At 40.0% G+C, this 16,952-nt stretch overlaps 1 protein-coding gene and 1 long non-coding RNA gene across 9 annotated transcripts in view; one reads left to right on the top strand and one right to left on the bottom strand.

Annotated features, from left to right (window-relative positions):
* Positions 1 to 335: 335 nt before the first annotated feature.
* On the bottom strand, positions 336 to 7,263 carry LOC116088506. The gene is made up of 3 exons (XR_004117912.1): positions 7,163 to 7,263; positions 1,595 to 1,669; positions 336 to 871 (listed from the first exon to the last, which is right to left on the bottom strand). It is a non-coding gene; the product is annotated as an uncharacterized LOC116088506 (long non-coding RNA).
* A 29-nt stretch (positions 7,264 to 7,292) lies between these two features.
* Zdbf2 (zinc finger DBF-type containing 2) overlaps positions 7,293 to 16,952 on the top strand; it is a 35,970-nt gene continuing 26,310 nt past the window's right edge. For 4 of the 8 annotated variants that reach the window (XM_031367715.1, XM_031367716.1, XM_031367718.1 and 1 more), the window contains exon 1: positions 14,641 to 14,753. Coding sequence is in view for 2 of the 8 variants with exons in the window: in XM_031367712.1 (XP_031223572.1) it covers positions 14,694 to 14,753 (60 nt within the window). In the remaining 6 variants the exon portion in view is untranslated. Of the gene's footprint in view, positions 7,432 to 9,058; positions 9,143 to 11,869; positions 11,923 to 14,640; positions 14,754 to 16,952 lie in introns of those variants that run through there. The other 4 variants (XM_031367713.1, XM_031367711.1, XM_031367714.1 and 1 more) reach the window with 2 other exon arrangements.

Genomic DNA, 16,952 nt, shown 5'->3' on the forward strand with positions numbered 1-16,952 from the left:
GAGAGGATGGGATGCTGCTGAGGTGGAGCCACAGTGAATGGGAGCCCGCTGGAAGCTCCGCGCTGAGCTGGCCTAGAGAGTGGCCTCTGCTGTAGGAGAGTCTGTTGGCTTCTGTGTAGGACGCAGAGCATTAGCATGGAGACTGCAATTGCTTTCCAGCCTCAGTTCTGCATGTAATGGTGATGTGGAAAAAAATTCAGCATGAGCCTGGACAGAGTCACTTCACGTGTGCTTGGTGTCCTAGACTACCTGCCTCGCTCAGAGGCACATTGCACTGATGAGTCGTGCACCACAGGAAAGGGAGCAAAACTCAGAGAGAAGGAAAGAAGCTGAAAGCCTCTCAGAAAAAGGTTATATTGCTTTTAGAATTGTTCAAGTACGTCAAAAAGCATTGCCCTTCCCCCGAGTTCCATTTTTTACAGTTTCATTTTATTAATTTAATTTATTGTTGTGAGCGCTGTACTTCCATGTAGCTCTGAGGATCAAACTCGCGGATTGTTGCGCATTCGCAGCACTCGATTCTCCCCGTCTCACGGCCCAGGAGTTCATTTTAAAAAACCAAATGCATACTGCTGCTTTCAGCAAGAGAGAGACCTGTTAGGCAGAAAGGTGGCCTTTTCTCCACAGCATTTCTGAAGGTTTGTCTTCTGTCCCTGTCGATCCTTTTCCTCTGGCCTTTGGACTGCCGATTCATATGACTTGGAGCATATGACAGCCTCCACGAGCACAGTACCTTTGATGAAGAATTGGATCCAACTTGCTCACGTACCAAGAAGGATTTCTAGTGCGCTCTGACAGCTAACTGAAGAGCCATCGTGATCCTTGGGTGCCTGGGCCACTTGTGCTTACCCTTTCCGTAAATATAGCACTCCTAATTTAGTAAGGAGAAAGAACAGACAGTAAAACCATGACCTATAATTATATCTATGGGATCAATCAGAAAGCATGTCGGATGGCGACTAAGCATTTGGCAGTAAATTTTCTTTGGATATTAGATATAAATATAAATACCTTAAATATACTAGTCATGATGTTTGTAGTATTTAAAAATTATCCTTAACCTTAATTAGGTTAAAACAATTTATATTTGAAAAGAATGAGTAACATTGATATTAAGTCACTTCTTTCAGGGATTTGTCCAAAGGGAATATTGTGGCCTTATAATTGCATTACATTGTAGAAAATGTATTTAATTTAAATGGATGTTATTTGTGTATAAAGGTAGCTTAGGTCTTTGCGGGTTGTTTTTTGAGTAATGAGTAGGAAGACAAATCCACAAACCCCACTGTACAGCTCGGGGTGTGTGTGTGTGTGTGTGTGTGTGTGTGTGCGTGCACGCTCCTGCCTCTCTCTGACCTCCATGTCTCCATGTCGGTCGTCACCCCAGGCACTCAGTTTTTTGTGTCTTGTGTTCCTCATCATCCTTGATTGCTAGATTTAATCTCACTGTTTGGGTTTAATTTTTCTGTGTTCTTGAAATCAGCTTTATTGTAAGCAAATCTGTGACTACTTTAAAAGACTGGAAACAGAAAAAGATAAATCTTTGCCAAGTCAAAACAAAATATAACAAAACAACAAAAAGAAAAAAACATACCCAGGACCAAACCACTGGAGCTTCAGCATCTTGTTTCTTCTCTGTTGTGCAGTCGGAACACTGGAGCTGGAGAAACTGAACATTTGAAGGCAGATAAGGGGACCTGCTAGATGGCTCAGCGGGTAAACGGCTTATTGTACAAGCCTGCTCCCAGAGAACTGAGCGCTGCAGCGCGCCTGCACCTGCACATACGCACTAAATCACAGCACTATCACAATTATCTTTTAAAAACACAGGGAAAGGCTGTGGACATGCTAAGTTGTTTTGTTTTGTTTTTAAAAGCTGAGATGAGCTCTCCAAAAAACAGGGGAGAAGGAATAATTCTCTACCATTTCAAGTAAACCTGTGGCAGGAGTTTAGATGGTGTGGAAGCCTGAAGAACAGGCTTTTTTTTTTTTTTTTTTTTTTTTTTTTTTTTTTGTGCAGCTGATGTGATGAAACTCACTTGGTGAAGTGCTATAGCATGCTATAAGTCCATCCTGGTAGAAGTCTTCTATGCTATATTGCAAGTTTGAGCATTTTTAGGTCAGTTTAGGGTACATGAGACCTAGTCTTTCAAAATAAAAAAAAATTATAAAAGGGAAGGGAAAAGATCTGTCCATGATCTGGTGTATTTAGTCACCTTGGTTTGCCTTGCCTTGATTCAAATCTGATATGCAAAAAGACTCATTCTAAGAGTTTGCTTTACCTGCTGGAGGTTCGCTCATCTTTATGTTTAGGTAAAAATAGGTTTGTATCACTATTTGATGGCTTTCTGATTTGGTAGACATTAGCTATTAACTTTGATTATATGGTATGGGTTTAACTCTTGCAGGCTCTCCCTGATACACTCTGGTTCCTACACTTGGTTGTCCTGAGAGCCCATCGCATACCTATCACATAGCTCTGCAACAGTCATCCATCTACCTTACATGCCGCGCCAGTCATTAACTTTTTTGTTTGAACAGGCAATGAAGCGGAGGGCATTATCACCTTTAAATTAAAAAAAAAAGTTTGCCAGTTTCCTACATTTATATAAAGAATCTTAGTCATTTTCACTGCCAGTCCCTACTCTCCGGTTGAAACCCTTATCAACAAGCCTCCTCCTATTTCATGTCTTCTTTCTGTGTGACCCACTGAGTTTAATTAGAGTTTCTTGCTGGAGCGTGGGGAGGAGGTAATTTACTGGTGCTTTGGCCACTCATCAGTGACTATATCACTGAAGAAAATGACACCCTCCTCCCCCATCAACTATTAGCTGTGGATAGTCCCTCAGGGAAGGGTCTGGCCTCTTGGACCCCTCTCCCATCCATGATTAAATATAGACAGGCCCAATCTTGTGCAGGTTTTGTGTGGATTGTTACAGCTTCGGTGAGCTCGTGATTGCAACAGCTATGTCAAGCACAGAAGACTTTTTTTCTGCACATCTCCCACCCTGTGGCTCTCCATGTTCTTTCTGCCCTTCCTTCCCCAAATGTAGCCGCCCCCCCCCATCCCCAGCTAATAGAAATAGCTGTCCCATATGGGGTTGTGGAAGCAGCCATCACTTACTTGGCACTCACTCAGGCCAGTGGCTGGGTTGAGCATAGGGGTTGCAGGCTGCAGTGCGCAGCTTCCCCGACAGCATCACCACGCTCTCCCCATTCAGACGGTGCTCTCTATTATTTAAAATGGGATTTTTGTGTGTTTCTTAGGAGACAAGTGGACCAAAATGCACATATTTTGTAACCAACCTTTTAAAATGATGATTTGGATGCGATGTGCAACGTGAGTGTATTGTTAACCCTTAAAGATGACATATACTCTATAAGTAGTGCACTTCATGTTGGGCAAGTGCTCTACTGCGGAGTTACATGTGCTCCTAACTCCAACATATACTCTTTACTGTTTTGTTCTGTATGCTTGTTTGTTTAGAGAATAAAGTTCTGCTACATAGCTAGGATGGCCTCAAACTGCTGATCCTCTGGCCTTTTTAAACATTTTCTTTTTGATCTAGGGTTCTTGCCATCTCACTTTTTTTTTGAATGCTGCTCACTGTGTAGATCAGGCTGGCTGCAGACAACCCACTTGTCTCTGCCCCTTCTGTGCTAGGATAAAAAGTGTACATTACCACATCTGGCACCCAACTTTTTTTTTGTTTGTTGTTTTTTTATTGAGACAGGGTTTCTCTGTGTAGTCCTGGCTGTGCTGGAACTCACTCTGTAGACCAGGCTGGCCTCAAACTCAGAAATCCTCCTGTCTCTGCCTCCCAAGTGCTGGGATTAAAGGCATGCGCCACCACTGCCCTGCCCAACTTCTTTAAAAACATTTTATTGTGTGTGTATGTGAAGACCAGAGAACAATTTGCAGTAGTTCCTTCTCTCTACCCACCATATGTGCGTTCTGGAGATGGGACTCGAGTTGTCAGACTTGGTGGCAAGTGTCTTTACTCACTGAACCATCTTGAGGGTCCCTCATCCTCTTGTGTGTTGGGATTACAGGTAAGTGTCGCTATACTGGTTCCCACAGTATATTCTTTAAAGTGATAAAATACCAGGCTGTTGTATAAAAGCTTACAAATAGGTATGATAAAAAACAAGATAGTAGATTTTTTGAGGGGTATAATAAACCTCCAAGTTGATGAGGTCTAAATTACTTTATGATTCAGCAGTGGACTCCAGATTTCCTGTACAGCTTTTCTCCATAAGGTATTAGCCTAATATTAGCTAAAATGACAACCAGAAAGTGGACCAGAAAGTGATTTCTGGATATAGATGAGCATTGTTTTTATTTAAGGGAAGATAATCTAAGAGAATATGTACTTAGGATCCTGTTCCCCCAAGGCTACGGAAGAGATGGGATGCAAGAAACCTGTTGACTAAGGTCATTTGGATGAGTTTTTGCTGTGTGTACACCTCAATAATGGATTAAAAAGGAAATGGGAAATTACAACTTTTTGATCTTCTCTAATTGGTAATGAACTTTCCCATCACTCATTACCAGTAGACAGAAATCTGATCTGAATGGGCTGCAATCTGATGCAGAATAGCATTGCCTCAATACTGTGGGTTAGGATTGCATTGGAAGAGAATCTATGTGTGTTTCGTAAGACAGGGATAGTTTGTTATTTTCTTACATGTAAAACACCCTTCCAGACTTTGCACATTTATATATACATGTATATATATATATATATAAAATATATAATATATATATATATAAAATCAGTGTATATAAGAAATAGAAGTAAAATTGGTTAAGATGTTCCAAAAAAACTTAGTCAAATTCAGACCTTAATTTTTGTGACTCATGTTCTGAGTCAGCTGTTGATTGCTGTGATTTTTCTGTGCAGTACATCTTCTGAGACATGAAAATGCTGGTGATAGGCGAGATGACTCAGCTTGTCATGTAAACCTGACAACCTGAGTTCAAACCCTGGAACCTAGGATGAAGACGCATGGCTCTCTGACCTCTACTTGGTCTTTTTGCCATTGGAGCTCCGTGCCTGGCACACCTACACATGTGTACTAACTCTGTATAATATTTAAATTCTAGATATAAGTAAAAATGTTTTAAACTGCTTGCAATGCATAAGATCTTAGTTATTCAAGCAGCTAGCCCAACTTCTCCCTCCAATTTTGATGTTGGAACCTTCTTGATCTAAGTAGATGGCAGTGATTTTAGGTGATCTCCAACCCATATTCTTTCTCTTCAGTGTTTCTGATTAAAGTTGAAAAAGGATTATAAATGAGCTGCTTGGCCATCAGTTAAAAAAGAAAAAAGAAAAAAAGATATTCAAAGTGGACTTTTCCCTTTTTGTTTTAGTCCTGTATTAGCTTTATAGTTGTGTGTGTGTGTGTGTGTGTGTGTGTGTGTGTTTGTATTTTTAGTCAAAGTCTTGCTGGGTAGCCCAGGCTGGCCTCAAATATGAGATCCTCATGCTTTCTGGGTGCTGGGGATTGCAGGAACATGGCACCTTGCCCAGCTGGGCTTGTTTTACTGTTCCATTCAGCCACAAGTCCCCCAAAGCACTGAGAACTAATATTCTTGCTGATTAACTGGGGACTGGCTTCAAGGTAATAGATTTTAGCCCACCCTGTCACCCTCATTTCAAAGTGCTGGGGGAACTGTTTTTTGTTTTAGAAAAATCTTCTTCTCAAAAAAAAAATCCCTTTTCCCAGGAAATCTTCCCATGTTTATTGATTATATGTGTGTGTGTGTGTGTGTGTTCCCGTGCGTGTTCCCATGTGCTTGAGCTGTCTTCAGCTAGCAGAAGCTTGCAAGTTGTTTTCAAGTTTGAACGACGAGATGTCTAATAATTCCCTTCCTTGTAGGGTTGCGGGTTTCATTAAACAATGCATTTTACTCATTTGAATTGAGAACAGTTTTAAACAGCTGCATACATCTTTTGTATGTGGAAGCAATACTGCCACCTGGCCAACAAAATCAAGAGGCTCCAAGTCTTTAAGATGCATTCTGATTTTGGAGATATTGAAGTGGGAAGATTAAAAAAAGTGTGCTTTAGCTGAAATACAGTTATGTCTGGAGGGATGGGTTAATTCGTGATTGGGTTTCTTTGATAATTCCAAGGCTGATATGTGTACAACATTTCTCTTAAAGACATTTGTATTTTTGGTGTTTTACAAGAAATCTAGAGACTGGGAATATACCTCAGGGTTTGGCTGCATTGTGTTGAGTGGCTGGGATGAGTCTCCAGAAAGGCTGTACCAACAACTCCTAAAGCTACCAAGAATGTTTTTACACAAAGCACAGCTCCCTAGCCTTGAGCGGTACTTGTACTTTAAGCACTCAGGAGGGCAAGCAGGAGAATGAAGAGTTTGAGACCAACCTGGGCTATTTAGTGGACACCCTGTCTGCAAAAGAAAAGAATGTGTGTGTGAAGGAAATAAATATAGCTTTCAGATGCTGTTCTTTTAGGTAACAATTATTTTCTTCATCACAGATTCTTAGTGTATATTCAGTAGTGTCTGATTTAGCTTTGTGTCCCCCCACAGCACTTGTTTGTTTTTGCTCACTACTGCTTTTGTAGAAGACAGTGAATGTACTTGAGGGCAAACAGATATTTGTTAATATTCGTAATCCTTTCTTGTGCTTATTAGAACTTTGAATACCTTGTCTCTTTAAAGGAACCTGGGTCTCCCCTTTTGTTAAAGGGGGCTCATTGGATTCATTTTACCGTTACTCTTCAGCAGTGAAAGATAGCAACCTTAAATCAGTGTATAGCCCTGAGTAAACGGGTCTTTGAAAAGCAGCTTTTGGTTGAGGCACCTCACTGCAGACGCTGGGCATCTAAGCGCTCCATTAACCCCTTGAACGCCATTCTCCTTGCCTGAATTCACGTGTTGCTTTGCGAGCCATTTTTCATCTGGTCATTTGGGACTTAGTTCTCCAAAAGCTGAAGCTTGGCTCTAGATCCCAGGCCCCAAACCCCAACCCCCAAGCTCTGATTGCCGCGGGGGCCGCGTGGGGCGGCGCCTGCAGGAAGTGTGCTCTTTAAGAGCGGGAGGAAGGGGCTCGCGGCGGCGGGGGCTGGCGCGGGGGCCGGGGGCGGCGCCGGGCCGTGCGTCAGAAGGGGCCCAGTGTTCGCACCTTCGCTGACGTCAGAGCTGCAGTGGGGCTGCGGTGCCTTGGCCAGCCCGTGCCAGCCTGAGCCCAGTCGCGACTCGGAGCCCGCGTCGAGCGACACGCGCTCCGCTCGGCTCCGCTCCTCCGGTCCCGGCGGGCGTGGCCGGGGGCCCGGCGGCTTCGGGACGTTTCGGGGGTCCTCGCGTTGCGGCGGAACCCAAGCGGCGGGCAGCTCGCCTAGGCCGGCCGCGGCCCGCAGCGTCCCGGAAGGAGTGCAAGCGGCATCCACGGAGGTGAGTGCCGTGGCGGGGCGGGCCGGGGCGGTGTGCGGGCCGGGAAACCCGCTTCCTGCCCGGGGGCGGCGTGGACGGCTCGTCGGAGTTCCCGCGCTCGCCGCGACGGACTCGGGCGGCCCCACGGCGCGCAGCCCCGGGGCGGCTGCGGGGCACGGCGGAGGGAGGAGGTGGGCCCCGGGTCGGTGGGGACGCGGGCGAGGCCAGGGCGGGTGGCGGGCTGCGGTCGGAGCGGGCCGCGCGAGGCATTCGGCGCCACCTGTCCACACACCCCCTTCCCCGCATTGCCTGCGCGCTCGGTCCCCGGCCCTCCCCGCCGCGGAGTTTTGCTGGGGACCGTCGATGCTGGGGCGTGTGAGTGTGAGCGTGTTACCGATCGCTTCGCTGCCGTCGTGCAACAGTTGTGTAGAGCTGGTCAAAGACGCCATCGTTCTTACTTGCTCCCGAGAAGGCCCTTTCCAGGTCCTACGGTTTTCTGACGACAGTTCTGAGTAGCTCGCGAAGGAAAAGCAAAAGATGCCGGTCGCAAGGCACTAAAAACTGTTTTCGTCCCCAAGTGATACTATTTTTTTTTAATGTGTATTTGTTTTTGCTGCAGTTATGTGCTTCGAGGGGCGGCGAGGGGCATGAAGAAAGCCCGTAGCAAATCTCATCCACTGGAGAGAGTCCATTAACAATTTCAGATTATCAGCCCCTTCTTTTTGAGAATGTATACGTTAAAGTACTTGCTTCATAATGCGTGTTTTACATAAGCGAGAGTGTTTATTTTTCGTTCTTTTCACTTAATACATCGAGGACTTTTTCTGTATGGTCTGAAACCAAAGCGTAAAATGCTAGCTAGAAACTCGTTGAAAATTTGATTACGTATCACTGCAGTAGCCAGCCCATTGGCTGGAAGAAAGCTGAAATCAGGGTAGCAACTGGTTTCTATAAAATATTGTTTACTCTTCCTAATAATTTGGGGCACTTTTTCATACTGCAATTTTCTACTGGTTGGTCAATTGAGAGACTGATGTAGTTATTCATGACTAAAATAAAAAAATGAATTAAGATAACAGAAATGCCAGAGTGTATATAGCTAGGGTATTGTTTTGTGAAACCTTTAAAAACTGCGTGTGCGTGCATGTGTGAATGTGTGTGTGTGTGTGTGCGCGCGCTCACTCGCACATTGATTTGTAATATGAAATTTTTATTGCTTCCTATGGTCTCATGCTAAATAAACATAAAGTCACTCAAGTACTTTCAACACTCAAAAGGTATAAATGATGGAATTAAACAATGTTAATTTTATCCTTTTTTGTTTTCAGAGTAGTAATAATTGTGTAGTTTACCAAATTTGGTTGCTAATTATTTGCTTTCACCTAATATTAAAACAGTTTTTTCTAAAAATTATTCTAAATTATTTCTTAAGAAAAGAAAATTCTTTATAGACATTAAGGAACCTGAAGCACCATTTGCTCAGATTCACCAGCCACCCTGTTTTTGGTGTGAGACCTGGAACAATATTCTTCCTTATTCTAAACCTCGGTTTGCCTCCTATCTTTTGATAAGATAATGCATATGAAGCTGTTGACAGCATGCCTGGCTCAGATTAAGTGCTCACGGTTAGCTATTATTATTTTATTAGGACCCAATGGAAGTGTCCAGGATGCTTGTCGCCATCGGGAAGCCAGCATAGCATGGATAATCCAAAAGGAAAAAAAAAGCAAAGGTGAAAATTAGTTGATAGTGTTATGTGAAGGAACTGACACTGAATTAAAATGGTCTTTTTAAATATATGGTTTGGCCATTGTTATGATTATGATTGCTTCTCATATTTCCTACTAGTAGACAGGTAATTTAGGTTGTGGGAGTTTGTTTGTCTGTAGTTTAACTTTTTAATGTACATTTTTTTTTTTTTAATTTTTGAGGCAGGGTCTCAATATGCAGCCCAGGCGGCCTTGAATTCATGAGCCTCTTGTGTCAGTCTTCCAAATGCAGGGATTGTAGGTGTGCACCACCACAACCAGCTCAGAGAGTTTTATGTAGAAACAGACATCCTTTATTGTCTTTTCTTACTTTTTTTTTTATTATTAATTTGATGTCTTTTATCAGGCAGTTGAGAAATATTTCCTATGAGGATTCTGAATTTTGCTAGCTTTCATTACAATGACACAGTCAGTTGAAAGATAATATAATTCTAAACCATTCAAGAATATTATTGGTTTATCTCTTGCACAGATGTGCAAGAAATACTTTTTAGGGGTTGGGGATTTAGCTCAGTGAGTGGTAGAGCGCTTGCCTAGCAAGCACAAGGCACTGGGCTCTGTCCTTAGCTCTGAAAAAAAAAATTAAAAAAAAAAAGGCAGGTAATTCATATATCTCTATTCACTGCTCTAGATTGGTCTATACGATTTTGGATGTTACAAAAACTAGTGAAATGAGGAGTGTGAACATTGTCATTAAAAAAATAGTATTAGAATTTTTATAGAAAGTGGAGTGTTTTGGGCTAAAATAAAAAGGCTTCTCTTTCAAAAGATATAACTGGGTATGGCAGCTGTAAGAGATTGGGAAAAGTGGAAAACAATCATAATTCTGTTCTTGGATTTGAAAATGGACTTAGGCTCTTGTCCTGTTCTACAGCAGTGAACGGGAGACTTACTGAGACTGAATCATAAAATCTGGGGAAAAAATATGTCTTGAATACAGGTTTGTCCACAAAAAAGAATGCAAGAACGAAAAAAAGAAAGAAAAACCAAACCAGACAAAATCTCTCCAAACATCCAAGCAAAAACAAAACAAAACAAAACAACTTAGCCTGATTATATAAACTGATATATATTATACATTTTAAATTAAAATATTAAGACTATATATGTAAGTATTTTTTAAATTATTGGCTACCAACTACTGGCTCTTAATTTGTTCGATAAAGAGAGATTTTGTCTTCCACAAATAAACTGAAACACTAAACCGCCATTAAATATTCCATTTTGGAATTATATGTAATGGTGTGGAAAGGTGCTTATCATGTGTGTTTAAATGAAAGAGGGTGATCACATGGAATGTCTAATATCATTCCCTTTCTGAACTGTGTGACAAAGGTAAGAAAGGATTGCAGCTTATATTCATTATTTATGTGTTTTTACAATTGTGTAATGAAATGTCTTGTATTAAAGTGGTCATTTAAAAGTGAAAACCAATGTGAATTGTCCTTTTATAATTTTTTTTTTTTTAAAAATCATTCATATACCTCTTGTAAAGAAATTCCTACTCTAAATTCTTTTTTTTTTGGGGGGGGTGGCTTTTGAATATTGTCATGTCAAACCCTAACCTACTTCTTCTGTTTTGCTGCCCCTTAGATTCTCAAATCAAGTCTTTGATTCAGCAGAACTTACTAATTTACTATCTTCAGATGTACTTATTAATACCTTTTGTTTTCTATACCTATTTTGTTTGCTACTTGGACTATTTTTTCCTAAATGTATTGTAACAAATTCTACTAAATTTGATTTAAAACCCCCCCTATAACCATGTTTCTGTCCCTGACCATTGGATTTCTAAGTTGATGTTGATAATTAAAGCCGTTATCACATTCTTCTTATTGGAAGCAGTGGATCCAGTCCAAGCCCCTTGCACGCTAGGCAGGGCTCTCCCCGCAGCGCTACCCTGCCTCGTGCTTACTATTTTTACTTCGTCAGTTCTCAGACACCACTTCACACTTGTGCATTGATTTTCCAGTTCCATTTTACGCTACTTGGTGGCAGGAGAGCTTGTGTTTATCTCCTAAAGCTCCCAGGACAGAGTTTTTGTACTAGGCAGGTGCCTGATAACATATACTCTGAGTAGGAAATGGTCCTATTGGTTCTTTTGAAACTAAGTGTTGGAATTTTTCTTTACAAGTAGTCCTGGGCACAGGTCAACACCTGCCCCATAATTATAAGAAATGAAAAATTTCATTTCATTTGATTTTGCTTAATTCTTCATTGATACAGATGGAAAATAAAACGGGGTAGTATTTTTTTTTTTATTAAAACTAATATGGTAGCTGAGAATTGGGTCTTGTACCCAAACTCAGTCTTACATGTGTATTTTCCTTTGAGATTTCTCCAGAAGCTTATTTTGGTTTTGGGCAGTTTTTGTTTCCCTTACTGCGCTGGAGGTGCGGGTGTGCCTCATCTTCTTTTACAGCTGCTGTTCCTGGAGGCCAGAGCTCCAGGGGCATGGGGGCTTGCTGAGCCCGCAATCATGCTCCACAACACCTATTAGGGAGGTTTTGTTGTGATATTCAATGAATGGTAGTGTGTAATGTGCTTTGTGTTCAAGATTTAATATTTTCTTCTGTTACTTGAAATAATTGTATTACTTTTAAAATGCCAGTATAACTAGGGGGTGCTTGTACAGTCAACTATAGATGTGAGAATTATTGTCTAAAAAATTGTTTTATTTTAATTTACAGATGTTTGTCGAGACTAATGCAGCTGATGAGATACATGCCCTTTTCTGCTCAAGGTAAGCTGCTCGTTACTTTAAAAACAAGCAGTCAGTCAGGCTCTAGTAGAATTTAAAATCAATATAAGAAGACCTATTGACTTATGCAAAGCAGTATAATTTTAGACTCTGGATAAATCCTTTTAATAATTAAAACTTTATTAGTTCATAAAAATTAGGTCAACTTAGAATCAGCTTGAATATTTTATTTCTGTGATATGTATATGCTGTCTTCCTACCACAGGGGGATTGGATTTGGGAAGTTTTAGGTGAGGTCCTGGAATGTGAAATGTAGCAACTGTCAGCGCGTGCTTCTGATGTGTTGTAACTCCCTGTGGATGAAGTCAGACAAGGGAGACAGTGCCTTTGCAGCTCACAGGCTGCAGCACTAGCACTCTCACTCCGCCTTTCATCTGGGGAAGCTTTTAATCGGATAGTCAAGAAGTGGTTGAAACATTCCTTATGTTATCATATCAAAGTTTAGTTTTATGTTCTAGGATTTTCTTAGCCTAAAAACTGTTTTATGTATAAATATAATTGTGAGCTTTGTCTTATTCTCTGGTTTTCAATTAATTACACAAGTTAATGAGGAAAAAAATGCAGTGTTCAATTGTCACATATATTATTTCAGATGCTGGTTTAATTGATTTATTTCCCCTAGAAGTGTGGGAATCAGAAAGGCATAGGTTCTCAGTACAGAGTAACCATAGGCAAGTGGTGATGATGATGGACTGTCGTCTTGATAAAGCTTTCCTATTCACATTTTATTAGTTTTGAGGATGTAATTTCATTTTTACCATTGGTTTTAATAATTAAATCTTTTACATTGCCGAATACTCTTGCTTAGAAGTACTAATGTCATAGAGCTGGGCTTAGTCGCACAAGCCTATAACCCCCTGCTTGAGAAGCTGAGGACGAGGGGCTGAAAGAGGTAGCCTGGGCAATGCATGGAGACTGTTTCTACCTTTTCCCTCTAAGTACAACACATTGAATAATTCTGTTATGTATTTTCCAACAGACAAATGTTTAAATAATTAGATTAAAACATGAAAAGCTTATTTAAAATTCTATTTTCAGCTTTTAACAAACCAACAAATACACTGGATTGAATTTACTAAAATAGCTATAACTGTGTTTATATAGCTGGAAGAGAGAGAAAGGGGGAGGGAGAGAGAGAGAGAATGAATTACTAACAAATTAATGGGCTGTGTGTCAAAATTATCTAGGAAATGAATCTTTCTTTTAGAGTAAATGTGAATTTACTTAAAAAAATAAGGAAGAACTGAGCTCGGAAGGGGCTGCGAGAGATGAATACCTTTTTATCTTTTGCAAAGCAACAAGGGGTTTCATTTAGAAGCAAGCATAAGTACAGAAGGGCCACATTGCAAGGTAGCAGCATAAGACTTCCTCAGGGTCCCTTTAAAATAGTGTGGAGAATCTTTAAAAATTCTGAATCCTCAGCCCTTGCTCTAATTCTCATTTAGAATTTGAGGAATGATTTTAGCATTCAGCTTGATTTTGAATTTGGATATATTATGGAAGACATAGTTTTAGGTGGGTAAAAATTAGTAAACCATTTATTGGTCAAAAAAATCTCAAAAGTAGTAATAGGAAAATTTCCCCATATTTATGTAGCTTGTATAGTTATTAGAAAAGTTTGGTGATTCAGAGGACATTTTAATTGCTCATTTTGAGCAACTCTGATAAATTATAATAGGGGCCTCACTTGTAACCCTAGCACCAGCCTGTTTCCAGTTAGCCTCATGGATAAACCAAAGTCACTGATAACACACGTGCAGTCATTCTTTACCAGGACATTTCTGCTGTTTAAATCTCGATGGGAAATTGCAGGTTTATAATGATCTGCTTGGATAATTTCAAATACTTATTAATGTATAAGTAGAGCTAGTGAGATTAAATTAACATGCAGATAAGGGGAGCCACATACATGTAAATCAAAGATAGTGCTTCTTCCACCTGTTAGTTATCTTCTAAAAAATTGGGGCGGGGCGGGGGGAGAGAAGAAAGCTGGATGTCAAGGCCCGCGTCTCTAATCCTGGCACGTGAGATGCAGAGACAGGAAGATCCTGAGACTGAGACTGTCGCAAATGACACAGCAAGACTCAAGCCAAACCAAACCCTACAATTTCAAATCATCACTGTTTTCTAATAATTCCTCTTACATAAATAGCTGGTAAGCACTAAGCATTCAACTTCCGCATGGCATCTTCAGCTCTCACGATAGAGTATTAGATACCACAAGTTCAGATAACCTTGAGTTTTTGTATAAGAATGCAGGAAAATAGTTGTGTTTTGCAGTAATATGGTCTTTAGAAATCTAGTGCTGTGTTTCATCCTGAATAATTTCCTAGTAACTTGGAGCTATAGAAAATTGTAAAAACCTTAATCGTCTTCAGATAACTGGCAGCAAGATGTTCTTTCCAATGATGCCGATACCAATTCAGTAGCTTATGCCTGCTTTGTATTATTTTCCTCACCGATATAAGTGGGACTGGTGGAAGTTAGGTATGGTAGTATATGCTTGTTATTTGGGAAGTTGAGGCAGAAAAATTGTGATTTCTAGGTTAGTTTTAGAGAATATAGTGAATTCTAGGACAGCTTAAGATATATAGTGAAATCATGTCTTGAAACATAAAAATGATTTTGAGCTGTTTTCCTAATAGTAACAAGGAATTACTGTTTATTACGATTATTTTAATGCTTTTTTTCTTTTTTTGCAGTTTGACTCTTCGAGGCCAGTAGCCTCCTGACTGATTGACTGACTACCCAAGATGCAGAAAAGACAAGGGTACTGCAGCTATTGCCGTGTGCAGTATACTAACCTGGAACAGGTGAGAGCTTCCTACTAATATGATAATAACTCTAGCACCTCAGTTGTGAGTTTTTCTTTTACATTGTATTAGATTCATTTATTCATTCACTGGATTTTATTGAGAATTTGCTGGTTTGCAGATATAGTTTAAGAGTATGAGAATGTGATCATGAATAAAACCAAAGTTTTGTTTTTTCATGTAGGGTCTAGTGTAGTTTAGTAAGACAGAAAACAAGTAACCATATAAACGAGGGTGTGCTAGTTAAGTAGAGTGGTCAGAAAGTGCGTAACCATATAAGTGACGGATATTTTTTTTAAAGTGACATTTTAGTTGGCATTTAAAAGAAGTTCAGTACCAGGTTTGCATATATATGGAGGAAAAATTCTAGACAGAGAAAATGACCCTAGGGAAAAAGAGTATCATGCGCACCAGAAATTAAGAGGCTAGTGTAACTCCAGTGAAGATTGAGCGATAGGTGCAAAGTAACAAGGTGAAAAAGGAAGAGGAACAGATTCTGTAAAACCTAGTAAGTTAGCTGGATGCAATGATGTACCCTTTTAATACCAGCAGCACAGAGTTAGAGGCAGGCTGGTCTCTGTGATTTCAAGATTAGCCTGACCTACAACGTTCTAGGCCAGCCATGGCTATACAGTGAGACCTTGTCTCAGAAAACATACAGTTTTAGAGGTTAAGGTGAGAACATTGACTTTTATCCCAGTGAGGTCAGCGGTCTTCTCAGGACTATGAAAAGGGTGATTGATTGTATTATTGAATTCATACTTTAGAAGGATCACTTGGGCTGCTAATGGGTAGAACAGAGATTATTTTATTTATTTTTTTGTTGCAATGTAATTCTTTTATCATAAACTTCCCCCCTTTAAACTGAAAATCAGAGATCTTTAGTACATGCACGAAGTGATATTGATATATTGTCCTATTTTCATCTTTAAAAGGAAATCACATACCTACTGAACAGTCAGGCTATAATCCCTTGGATCTGTAACCTCTGGCAAACATTAATCTACTTTCTGTTTCCAAAGATTTGACTGTTTTAGAGATTTCCCCAAAATAGAAGCATATGCTATGTGACCTTTTGTGTCTGACTTTTCATTTAGCATAATATATCTAAGATTCATTCATATCCTTGCATGTATTATTACCTCATTATGGCTGAATAATATTTCATTATAAAAATAATACCACATTTTATTTATTCATTAAACAATTGATGGATGCTTAGGTTGTTTTTACTTTTTTTGGCTACCATGAATATTGCTGCTATGGATATTTGTGTATAATTTTTCTGTGTGAACATATGTTTTCAGTTCTCTTGGGTATAAATGTAGGAGTGGAATTGTTGGGTCATATGATAGCTTGTTTTTGAGGAACTGCCTCACTGTTTTCCAAAGTGGCTCTACTATTTTATGTTACCTCCAGCAATGCATGAGGGTTCCAGTTTCTCCTCATCCTTGCCAGCACTTTTTTTTTAAAATTATAATCATTTTGTGGATGTGAAGAGATATCTCATTGTGATTTTGATTTCCATTCACCAGTGTCATTGAGCATGTTTTTATGTGCTTATTGGCTGTTTGTGTACATCCTTTGGACAAATGCCTAATGAGATCCTATGTCCATGTTTTAGGTTGTTTGTCTTCTTTATTGCTGAGTTGTAAGCCTTTCTTCTTGCTAGCAAACCCTATGAAATAATATGATTATAAAACTTGGTCTATTCTGTGGCTTGTCTTTCTACTTAGTATGCTTTGATGTATAAACATTTTAAATTTTGCTAGGTGTGGTAATGCTTACCTGTAATCCTACAGTTTAGGAGGTAGAAGCAGGAACATTGCAAGTTCCAGGCCTGCTTGAAAAGCATAGTGAGACCTGTCTAAAAAAAAGTTTTGAACTTTGCATCATTGAATTTGTTTATGTTCTTCTTTTGTAAATTAAAGGCAGTTCTTGCTGTGCAGCACAGGCTGGCCTCAGGCCTGAGGGATCTTCCTTCTTTACCTCCCGAGTACTGAGATTGCAGGTGTATACCGTGCACCTTTTTTTTTGGTGGTGTTTTTGATGGATTGCCTAACATAATATCATGAAGATTTATGCCTGCATTTTCCTCTAAGAGTTTCATAGTTGCTTTTATAATTAGGTCTTCTGTTCAATTTGAACTAATTTTTGTATACTATGAAAGAAGGAATCCAATTTCATTCTTTTGCTTGT

This window comes from Mastomys coucha, unplaced genomic scaffold (assembly GCF_008632895.1).
Source record: "Mastomys coucha isolate ucsf_1 unplaced genomic scaffold, UCSF_Mcou_1 pScaffold14, whole genome shotgun sequence".
Taxonomy (NCBI): Eukaryota; Metazoa; Chordata; class Mammalia; order Rodentia; family Muridae; genus Mastomys; species Mastomys coucha.